The 11,404-nt window shown below is 44.4% G+C and overlaps 2 protein-coding genes across 2 annotated transcripts in view; both read left to right on the top strand.

Annotated features, from left to right (window-relative positions):
* The window catches only part of LOC115767186, a 30,996-nt gene extending 30,220 nt beyond the window's left edge, over positions 1-776 (top strand). The window contains exons 2-3 of the mRNA XM_030711377.1: positions 53-349; positions 617-776. Coding sequence (XP_030567237.1) covers positions 295-349; positions 617-765 — 204 coding nt within the window. The 5' untranslated portion in view covers positions 53-294 and the 3' untranslated portion in view covers positions 766-776. The remainder of the gene's footprint in view (positions 1-52; positions 350-616) is intronic.
* Positions 777-1,712: 936 nt separating this feature from the next.
* LOC115767223 (probable ATP-dependent RNA helicase CG8611) lies at positions 1,713-11,401 on the top strand. The gene is made up of 5 exons (XM_030711422.1): positions 1,713-1,819; positions 1,877-3,678; positions 3,748-4,175; positions 10,850-11,039; positions 11,116-11,401. The coding sequence occupies exons 1-5, from the start codon at positions 1,763-1,765 to the stop codon at positions 11,378-11,380; spliced, it is 2,742 nt and encodes a 913-aa protein (XP_030567282.1). The 5' UTR covers positions 1,713-1,762; the 3' UTR covers positions 11,381-11,401.
* The last annotated feature ends 3 nt before the right edge of the window (positions 11,402-11,404 follow it).

Raw genomic sequence — 11,404 nt, 5'->3', positions numbered from 1 at the left:
CTGCTTGCTTTGTTTTCAATATACAACTTTCTCTCTTTTCTTCTTCCTACAGTCGAAAACAGTGGCAATCAGTTGCCTTTTGGCAGGAGAAGCAATGCAAAATTAAGCCAAGGCCGCAATGCAGCTGGACATAAATTGTGATTAAAGAAGCGTCCAGCGAGGCGGAAGACAGCAAAACTTTGCTTGGCACAGCTGCCAAGAAGCAAAAGACAAAACGAGCTGCATTCGTTCTTGATTTATTACAATTCTATACAAGTTTTTGGCAACAAGGAGACGCACTAAAAAGTACACAATATGCCAGCGGGTCGGGTGGCCGGTAAAGCCGGCTACTCCAATCACTATTACAATGGTTTGTATCCATCCATAATTATTTTCTTTACAAATTAAAATTTTAAATGCATTCTGCAGTCCTGCAGCTGGTTATACAATTAACATTCGCATCGATTGCGTCCGTAATCGAATAACATGCATTTTAATTAATTTGTAGCCATCATTGCTGGATGGCTACAGGGTTCTTAAATTTAAATTTAATTGGGTTAATATGCGTATACAATAATATATGACTCTCTCTCTCGCATTCTCTCTCTCTTCCACTCACGCTCACGCTTGGCCTCAGGGCGTTCGTATGTGGGCATTAACGAGGAAATTATGTGGGTCAGTATTGGCATGGGCGTGACTATCGCGCTCCTTATAACGATTGCATTGTGCTACATTGCACGAGAGAAGTGCCAGAAACGTCAGCGCGAATATTACGTGACAGCATAGTTAATGTATGCAGCCGGTGAGTGTGGTTTGCCAGCGGCCACGCACTGCATCATCCAAATGGATGTGGATGTCGATGTGGGTGTAGGCGAAGCGCAGGCCTTGTCAATCACAGCAGCCATGGCAGCAACGCCCCAAGCAGCAGGCGCAACTGCGTCAGCTCCAACCGATCCCGGCCCAGGACCACAGTCAGAGCCCCAGCCACAGCGCGAGCCCGAGCACGAACCAGCGGAGCCAGCGGTCACTATTATGAACTGGACTGTTGTTGACATTTGCGGCGCTCGCAGTTGGGGTTAACCCAAAAGGAAAACATAACCCACCATTTAAAGCAAACACCCACAAGCACATACACATACAAATAATGCATGGCACAGACGGCTGCCATAGGCAGCTCGTTAACATTTTTTTTCGTGTAATCAAGAACTTGTTGTAATCATAGAAAACAGCCGCAAGCTGTATAACTTAATAAAATGTTATTAAATTTGCCAAGATATATTAATATATAGCAAAAACAATTTTCATGAGGGTTTTACTCTAACCATTTTTATTTTGAAATCGCGCGCAAATTCTAAATTGTGCTACACTGGCAGCTCACAGCAGCTGGTTACACAAGTCGGCGTTGCCAGATTGTCTAGCCAGACAGTATTTTTGTTTGCGCTTGTTGCAATCTTAAACTATATCTAGAAGCTGTATAACTTTAATGTAAGAGTGCCACTTAGTATGCTTACATTTAAGAATATATAGCAAAAACCATTCTCGTATTGACTTTACCTTAGTACTTTTTATTTTGAAAAGGCGCGCTTATTATACATTTTGTTACACTTGCAGCTCGTTGGCTCACTAGTCAGCGTTGCCACTATGTTGGCAGACAGTATTTTCGCACTACTTGCTCACATGCAGCACTGCTTGCTAGCCAATCAGCTGTTTTTTCAATGCGTGCCTGTAAGAAAGCGCGCACGTTTTTCTAGTAAAAAGTTGATTTGCACATAAATGCGTGAAAATGGATAATATAATGTTTAATATATGTACAAAACCGACGCCCAATGTTGCAAAAAAGGTGAGTGAAAAGAAATATATAAACCACAGCCAAACACTCACATTTGATGCTCGGCAGGTGGCGGCGCCAATGCAAAAGCCGCTGCGCAAACAAAAACGTGTAGCGGGTGGTGAATTCGACTTTCAGTTCAATGTGGATAAGCCTAAGATTAAGGCGCTTGTAGTGCGGCGTCGTGCTCCAGTGTCAAAGGAGCCGCCAGCCAAGTCCAAGGCAACGCCCCAGCCCAAAGTCGCACTTGCGCACGCCAGCGAACCAAATCTTAATGGGAGCGCAGCGAAGGATGAGAATGGCAACAAGAAACAGCAGCAGGAGCAGCAGTCGAAGGAGGCATCCAAGGGACAGCCTCACTGCGATCTGATGCTCAATGTGTACACAGCCCACGCTGTAGATGACAGCAAAAGAAAACAGCAGCACCTGAAGGAGGCTTCCATAGAACAGCCGTCCACGATGGCCAAATCTGGCGCCGGCATCAGTAAGCAGCAGTTGCGTACAGCTCTTAAGGGTCAGCGGCGTATGGAGAATCCCAACAAGTTACCACGCGCTGGCGATCTGTTCAAGGCACAATTGGACGAGGAGCGCAGGCTTAAGCGCGCCGCTGAGCAGCCAATTGTTGAGACATCCGCTGCAGAGCAGACGCCGCCAGAGACACCAAATAATGCCCCACAGGTAGCCAATAAGTTTCGCACCAAAAAAATTGGCTTGTTTGATCAGAGCGATGTGGCGGCAATTAAGCAGCTGGGACAGCGTGCGGTCAAGCCCGTTAAGGAGACCATATTTGCTGGCACCAAGGTTGAAAGCTTGGGTCTGCATGCGCACGCGGTTAAGAATCTGTTGGATCTGCTGAGCATAAGCCAATTGACAACAGTACAGCAGAAGACTATACCCGAGGTGTTGGCCGGCAAAGATGTGCTGGTGCGCTCACAGACCGGTTCCGGCAAGACGTTGGCCTATGCTCTGCCCGTGGTCGAACGTCTGCAGGCGCAGCTGCCACGCATAAAGCGCACCGATGGCGTTCTAGCACTTATCATAGTTCCCACACGTGAGTTGGCCGTGCAGACGTACGAGCTATTCCAGAAGCTGGTTAAGCCATACACATGGATTGTGCCCGGCGCTCTGCTCGGCGGTGAGAGCCGCAAGAGCGAGAAGGCGCGCCTGCGTAAGGGCATTAATGTGCTGCTGGGTACACCTGGTCGCCTAGTGGATCATCTACTACACACAGCCTCTTTTAAGCTCTCCAAGCTGCAGTTTCTCGTGCTGGACGAGGCGGATCGCCTGCTCGAACTGGGCTACGAGCGCGATGTTAAGCAGCTTGTGGAGGCCATTGACAAGCATCGCGCCGAGGAGCCACAACAACCGCCGGTTGCCTTGCAGCGTCTGCTGCTTAGCGCCACGCTGACCGCCCAGGTGCAGCAGCTGGCCGGTCTGACGCTCAAAGAACCGCTCTACATAGACAATAGCGATGAGGCAGCTGATGCGGCGCTAAAAGGCACCAATGGCTATCAGAAGGAGTCCATCGAGGCGCTACAGGACGATGGCCTCGGTGAGTACGTGGAGGATGTGACAGGCGTGCTGAGCATACCAGAGAATCTCCAGCTCAGCTATGTGGTGGTGCCACCCAAACTGCGCCTGGTCACCATTTCAGCGCTGCTCGCCAAGGAGCTGGCTGCCAGTCCCAAGCAATTCAAGGCCATTGTCTTTATGAGCACCACGGAAATGGTAAACTTTCATCACGATGTGCTCAACGAGGCGCTCACACGTCGCGTCCTCGACGAGGATGATGAGCAAGTGGCCAAAGAGGAGCGAGAGGCTGATGACGACGATGCCGAAACGCCCTTGCTCCAGGGGCTGCGATTCTTCAAGTGAGTGAAAAACCTTGGCTACACAAACAGAGATCCTAATTTAATGTCTATCCGCTTCTTTTTTTGCAGACTCAATGGTTCCATGACGCAAACGGAACGCCAGGGCGTATTTCGTGGCTTCCGCGACTGCGCCAGCTGTGTTCTGCTCGCCACCGATGTCGTTGGCCGCGGCATCGATGTGCCCGACATAAAGCTGGTGGTGCAGTATACACCACCGCAGACTACCGCTGATTTTGTGCATCGTGTGGGTCGCACAGCGCGTGCGGGCCGACGCGGTCGGGCTGTCCTCTTTCTGGCACCCAGCGAGGCGCAGTTTGTTCGCCATTTGGAGAGCAAGCGAATTCGCATTATGCAGGGCGATATGTATGCCTATTTGCAGGCCCTAATGCCGCGGGATGCGGAGGCGCGCACCGTTCAGGAGGCAGCATCCAATTTGCAGCACAAGTTTCAGTCGCTGCTCGAGGAGGATCGCGAACTGCATGACAAGTCCTGCAAGGGTGAGTTGTTTGCTCAATCAGTTCAGCTAGTTTCTATGGCAGTTGGCTAACCAAACACCCTCCATTCATCCGCTACCCCCTCTCTCAGTCCACTTAAACGCAACTAGCAATTTAATCCTTTCACCAAAGGATATTAACTTTGTAATTATGATTTTTTTTTACAACAAATTTCGCCGCTCTTCGGAGAGGGCTGAAAAAGGAAAACAGATACAGAGAGGTACACACACAAACACACACACGCACACACACAGACAGATATATGCTGCTATTTTCCAATTATAAGTTGGACGTTCGCGCCACGCCCCTGCGACCAGCCGCCCACTTGTACGCTGGCAACGCGCGTAAAAAACACTAAAAATTATTTCATATTTGAAGTTAATTTCGATTGCGTGTCGAATACGCTGCCCCGCCCAACCGTCTCTGCTCTATCTCTCTCTCTTTCTGTGTGTGTATGTGTGCAGTGACCAACTCCTGTCGTCGCACCATTATCCGTTGTCCTTTTTATACCCTTGTGGTGGGTATAACTTATTTATCATATAGTGCGTTATTTATCATATAATATATATATATATATATATATATATACTCCTTAGGATCGGAGCTGTCTCCTTCTATATGTGTCACACATTATATCATATATATATATATATATATATATATATATATCTTCATCAGATCAGAGGCCAACACTCTGTCAAGTCTCTTAGGGTCATGAAATTTTGTTCATATGTTTCAACCCGCCGAATCGGATCACTATATTATAAAACAATTAGTCGAGGAATTAGTTCTTGTAGGATTAACTTTTTTGTTTATCAAGATATCTTGACGAAACTCGAATCAGAAGCTTATCAACATCGGATTCTTATATCATATAGCTGCTATAGGAACAGTCGGTCAAAAAATAGGGTCTTGTATGAACAACTTTTCTGTTTAAAATGATATTTTAACCAAACTGGACATTTTTTATTCTCACTCTGCTTTAGACATATATGCAAAATCTAATCAGCATCGGACTACTATATTATAAAGCTGCCATAGGACCGATCGTTCGAAAAGTAGGTTTTTGTATGAAAAAATGTTTGCTTTTCGAGAAAACTTGAACAAATATCGGCCTTTATTAGTTTCACTCTTTTTTTTTTAAAGAAAATCTTATCAACATCGGATCACTATATCGTAAAGCTGGCATATAGGAGCGATCGGTTGAAAATTTTGATTTTCAAATTTTTGCTTTTCAAGATCTATTCACTAAACTCCGCAATTTCGAGCTACTCAATTCTCCTCAAATCCGAAAGCCATATGTCAGCAAGGGTATTCAACCTTCGGCGTACAGTTCTTTCTTTGTTTGCCTCGTCTACCCTTGCAAAGGGGATTGTGCCACAGGGCGTGCAGCCACAATTGTCTCCCATTTGTGGACAACGCGAGTTGAGGGTATTCCCTATTCGGTGTTATCTTTTCGCGATATTTTTATTATTTTTTTTGTTTTGTTGCCCTGTTAATGTCCTGTTGAAATTGTAATTGCAGCGCGGTAGAGAAAAAAGTTAATTAGATGTTACTAAGGCCGCCCGCCCCCCCTTAACAAAATGGAAAGGGTTGTTGTTGAGGGGGCGGGACGGCGGTTGCATAGGGGTTGACATCTGTGAGGGGTGGCAGGCGGTGGTGACGGTCAGATTTGATTGAAGCATAAAAATCAGAAAAGCGCAAACAACCTGCCCGCCCGCCCCCGCAAAAGAATTGGAATGCAAATGAATCATGAGATGAAAAAAACGTAACGGAGCAACAACAAACGGAAATTGCACGAAATGTTCAAATGGGAAAACAACAATCCAAAGCAAAAGATGTTTAAGATGATAACAAAGATGGACATGATGAAGATGTTGTTGTTGTTTGTGCGTATAGGAAAGAGATAAAAACAAGTAAAAGGAATATCATCATAAGAAAACAAACCATGAAAAAACGACTTTACAGAAGATGATAACAAAGATGAAGAGGTTGAGGATTTTGTTGCTGCTATTGCACTCGTTATAGCCCAAACGTATTTAAAAAGAGGGTATCAGTTAAGCCAATGTATGCGACAGGCATAGATCGGAACGATGAGTCGAGCTAGCCATAGTCTGGCTGTCCTTCAATCTGTCTGTCCGTTCGTCTGCATCCCGGAAACTACAGAATATGGTGACCTCTCGTATATCATATAAGGTTAATTCTATCAGTTTCTTTCGGTATCTTCTAACATTTTCCGAATATCGATAAATGTCGATTTTGAGACATGGTATAAGCATTAATTACAAGGTATTTAGGTTCTTGTATATTATATACGGATTAAGAATATTTCACCTTCTAGAAGACTCATACATTGCCCGCAATATTGAAAAAAACAACTGCTTTTTAAAGATAGCGCCTTACACTATGGTATATCGGCACAGTTGGGTACAAAATTTGGGCTCTAAAAATTTTATTGGACTGTAAACACCGAAGGTATTGAAGATTGCCTTTTCCATAGTTCGTTGCTGGGGAAAGAATGCGTTAAGTATGCAGTAACGGTAACTTGTTGCTGGGTCCAGGGTGTCCCTTAGTCCTGCACACCCGACTAGTGTACTCTAGTTTTTGTTGTTGCCGGTGATTGGAAAGGGGACAACAAGAAGAAGAACAAGTTGCCGGCACTAAAGACAGGCAGCAGCCAAAATGGCAACTGAAATTGCACTTAAGCGTCGAGTCAAGCGTCAAGGCAGGAAGCCGCTTGGCAAAACTTGAGAGCGCTCTCACCCAAAGGAGTATGAGTTCAGGCTAGACTGCGACCGGTCGGAGGCGGGGTGCTGCCAGAGCTGGCTGCAGTTGCTGTGCCGCGTCCAATCAAAAAGCCATTAAAAAGTATTACGCTTGAACAAAACTGTACAAAGCAGCAGATAAAAGCATTTAGAAACACAACAGAGAGAAAGAGAGAGTGTGAGAGTAAACACATAAACAGAGATAGAGAGAATATAGATAGATAGATAGAAAGATGGATAGAAAGGAGCAAGCATATCCCATGTATGTACTCTGGCTAGGACTACGTCGGAGTGGAGCTGCATGCGTGAGTAACTAAAAAAATGTTCAACTTAAAATTCACTTTTTGCTCAAACTGAGATATTGCAGCAGCTCCTCCTCTAAAGACAGGTGAATCAAAAAAGATGCACTTTGATTCTCCCTCTCCTAGGCCATACTATCCCATTTAAAACACTTTCTTTACCACTTTATCACATAGTTATTACTTTTGAAAACTATATACTCGGGGTTTTGGAGAGTGTCCTTATGTTTATTATCGTTAGGCGCTTTTGAAGTAAGAAAATTAAGATCTGGAATGTATTGTATGGCCTTGTATGGCGTTTTGCGTCCACGTGGAGCCTGTTTAATCGCGAAATTCTTCATCTTCTAATCTCGTTTAATGCTCGATTTAAAAGTCTTTTACCTACGCCAACGGGGGGCGTGGCCCCCAAAAACCTACCATTTTTAAGCTAAAGTGATGAAATTTCCAATCATATGCTCTTTTGAAGATCAAGTTATTTAAACCATGTATGCATTTGAAATGGGTAAAAGGGGGTATATTGGCTTGGTGCAAATGCATGTAATAGGCAGAACGACCCAATAAAGTATATAAATTCTTAACCAGGATGGTGAACTGAACCGATTTAGCCATGTCCGTCTGCCCGTCTGCTAGTCTGCTCGTCTGTGTGACTATCAAAACAAAAAGCAAGAGAGACAAATTCGAAATAAATATTGTCCCTTACCCTAAGCCTAGCTAACATATCATTTTAGGTCGTCATTTTGTCCCATTTCAAAAATATCGATTTTAAGATGTGTTTTTTTAGCCATTACTCGAACACTAGAAGACCTATTTACAAAGTTAGCATGCACAGATTAGGAATATTTCGTTTTTTTGTGTTACCTCCCCTACATTCCTCCAATGTTGAAAAAAAAACTAACACTTGATTGCCATATTTTTATATATATTTATATATTTTTTGATTATGTACAAACAAAAATATAATATGAATTAAGGGGATTTTGTAGTCGAGCACGTTCCTACATGTTTTTATTTAATTTATTACTTTAACAACTCAGAAGAAAAGTGACAATAGTTTTTGTTCACTCGTTTTTTCTTTAACCTTGCATACGTATTTTAATCTAGGACCCCATAAAGTATATATATATAAGTACTCTTGATCAGATTTGGCTCTTTCTATAGTCTCTAGTCATTCAATTTTGAGGTTTTTGTCGTTTCAAATCAACATTGGACTTCCATAGCATATAGCTCCAATAGGAACAGTCGGACATAATGAAACATGTTTTCACATTTTCAACAAATTTCAACCGAATTTGCTATGTTTTCAACATGTTATCAACATTGGACCATTATATCATGCAATATAGGAACAATCAGAGGAATATTGTACATAATCATCGTTGTTTGGGTCTTAAGCCTGTCAAGCCTGTATTTTTCAAACATTAGCTCCATCGAAGTTTTGCCCCTTCTCCAAGCGCTCGTGATAGCACATGATTAACTACTTACTGGCCAGAGTGGACAATAGATGGAAAACCGCAGGCCGCAAAACCTTAAGCCGAAAACTGAGCCTAAGCCAAAAACCCGAGCCCGCTGAGGGCGGCGAAGGGAAAAACAATCACAACAATTTGCCACGCCTACGCAGCAAGAAGAACAAGAGAAACCGCATGAACACGCGCGCTTTATAAAATATCCGTTCGCATTTGCCGCTGAGCCGTCGACGGGCGCATTAGCCGAGGACCACCCTGCCCCCCGGCCCCGTCAATTGCACAGGCTAAACAATGGAAATCGGGCTGGCCAGGACACAGGGGAAGAATGGATTTTGGGCAGGAGCTTGGAGTTGGGGATGAGAAAGTGGCATAAAAAGCCATTTTGTGCGGTTTCAGCCGAAGGGCGGAGTTTATTGGACGGGGCAGGCTCTCTCCTTTTTACCCTGGAATCGACAGTCGACTCGAATGACATTTATTTTATTCGCAACTTCCGGCTTGCAGACGTCTGCAAACATCCGGGCTCGTCATACTTTTTGTTTGCCTAATGTCTGCCACTTGACTGTAAGCGCGTTTGCGGCAATTAAGCAGCCCCAAAGACAAGGGCTTGACTTTGAGACTCCCATAGCCAAGGGACTTACAAAGGGACCAACCAGCTCACAGACAAATGAACAGAATGGAACGGAACGGAGCGGACGGAAGAACGAGCTAGCGAGCGGGCGGATGGAACGTAACGAAACGCCGGCTGCTGCGAGTTAATTGCCAGGGCAGAGGCAACGTCTTTGTCTTTTAGTTTTGCTCTTCTCCCTTGCTCTCTCGCTCTGCCACACTCTTTTTTCGTCGCTTTCTATGTGTATGTTGTGCGGTTAACGAACCCTAAATTTATGACTAGTTCTTTTGATCGATCAACAAATTGGCTGCGAACTGGTTCGCTAGTGGTTTAGCTTTTTAACTGCGCCGACTTGCAAGGGTTTAAATATCAACAATTATAGAATTTAAAAAAAAGGGTTTTCTTTATAAAATACATACTTTTAGAGACTAAAATCGATTGACTGGTTCGGAACTAGATCCAAATCAAAACAAATTACAAGTTGAAAGAAAAATTTTGAAAATATTTCTTAAAAATATTGCATATTCTTCAAGTAGTTCGGAATCAATTCTAAAATAAATGCACTGAGTGGATATTATTTTTAGCTGCAGGCACAGCTTTCTGGATAAAACATGTTTCAGTTGTATATATCAGTAATTTTCATAATATTAACTATCCTACGTTTAGGACGTATTTAAAAAATATAACGTGCATTCGAACCTGGATCCTCACCGTTTGGATATCAGGAATTATTGTTGCTTTGTCGATGAAATTAATGCACTGTCTTAAAATCAACTGTTATCTATGATGAGTATATTTGAAATCCATTAAGTACTTCGATTCTATATCGCTTACCAAGTGATGATTATATATCAATTGGATCTGCTGAATTGTGGTTAGGTAATTGTTTCATTTTGCTTCGGATTGGCCGCATATGACTCGATCTCTCACTAAAGGTGAACCTTCTGCTGCCGCTTATACCCATATCCAATGTAGACAACAACAACAGCTGCCTCGTTTTTGCGTTCGTGGTTTTTATTGTTTTTTATTTGTTCATTTCCATAGCATTTTTTATTTGACAATTTCACATCGCATTTACATATCTCTCACTCACGCTCTCTGTGCGATGCTTATCACACTCGAGGACAATTGCGGCTTTTCGAGCTATGCACGTTGTGGTAATTTGATATCATTGTTGTATAATTTGGCATTGCCTGGCATAAGTGCTGCGTAATTAGCAAGGACATGCCCACAACAGGGCCAACCGCACAAAAGGATACAGAGAGACGATGAGGACGAGTGCGTTGGGGAGGTGGTTGGCAGCGAGAGAAATCCTTTGCTGACATTGCTCATTTGTCATTTTAACAAATTTATTTTGTAATGAATGCCACACACATGCACACACACGCATACCGCATACGCACACGCACACGCACACGCACACTCACCAACACACATACAACACACACATGGCAGGCACTTAAGCCAACACATCAATTAATTCTGAAAGCATTAACATGCTCCGACTCCCAGCCAACAACTTAGACTCCGCATTTCGTTGCAGCCTTTGTCTCCTGGATGAAGTTCTATTCAACGTTTCCCAAGGAGCTGAAGCCCATCTTCAATGTACGCATCGCGCATATGGGCCACTTTGCCAAGAGCTTTGCGTTGAAGGAGGCGCCCAGTAAATTTGCCAGCAAGCATGCGGCCCCAAAGGCGGCACCGCCCACCAATCGGCTGACCTACACAGAGCGGTATTCGTCACATTCAATTGCTGCCGATAAGCTACGGATTTGTACTGACTCCTTTGACTCATCCTCCCATTCACAGCGATCCCGAGAAGCTTCAGCAGGCGAAGCGCGCCAAGCGACGTCTCTACACCACAACGGTCAGCGGGGAGAGGCGACAGGTGCAGGATCAGCAGCAGAAGCCAGGGGCCGATCATAGAAAGCTAAACGGACAGCGCCATCTGCCGGAGGGAAGTGGCAGAAACAGCTTCATGAAGAGCCTCAAAAAGTCGCGCGCCCTCAACATATCCGAGTTTGATAGCGGTCTGCCTGCCATCGGTGATCCCAAGCGGCGCAAGCTGGCGTAGTAACTGATGCCGGGACGAGCAGGA

Source organism: Drosophila novamexicana, unplaced genomic scaffold, assembly GCF_003285875.2.
Source record: "Drosophila novamexicana strain 15010-1031.04,08,12 unplaced genomic scaffold, DnovRS2.1 tig00001353-arrow-arrow-pilon, whole genome shotgun sequence".
In the NCBI taxonomy this organism is placed as follows: Eukaryota; Metazoa; Arthropoda; class Insecta; order Diptera; family Drosophilidae; genus Drosophila; species Drosophila novamexicana.
Note: the sequence above shows the minus strand (reverse complement) of the source record. Positions and strands in the feature narration are given on the sequence as shown.

Coding starts and splice junctions, on each gene's coding strand:
- LOC115767223 (XM_030711422.1), top strand. CDS start 1,763: ATGGATAATATAATGTTTAATATATGTACAAAACCGACGCCCAATGTT. Junction 4,176..10,849: donor GCATGACAAGTCCTGCAAGG/GTGAGTTGTTTG, acceptor ATTTCGTTGCAG/CCTTTGTCTCCTGGATGAAG. Junction 11,040..11,115: donor CGGCTGACCTACACAGAGCG/GTATTCGTCACA, acceptor TCCCATTCACAG/CGATCCCGAGAAGCTTCAGC.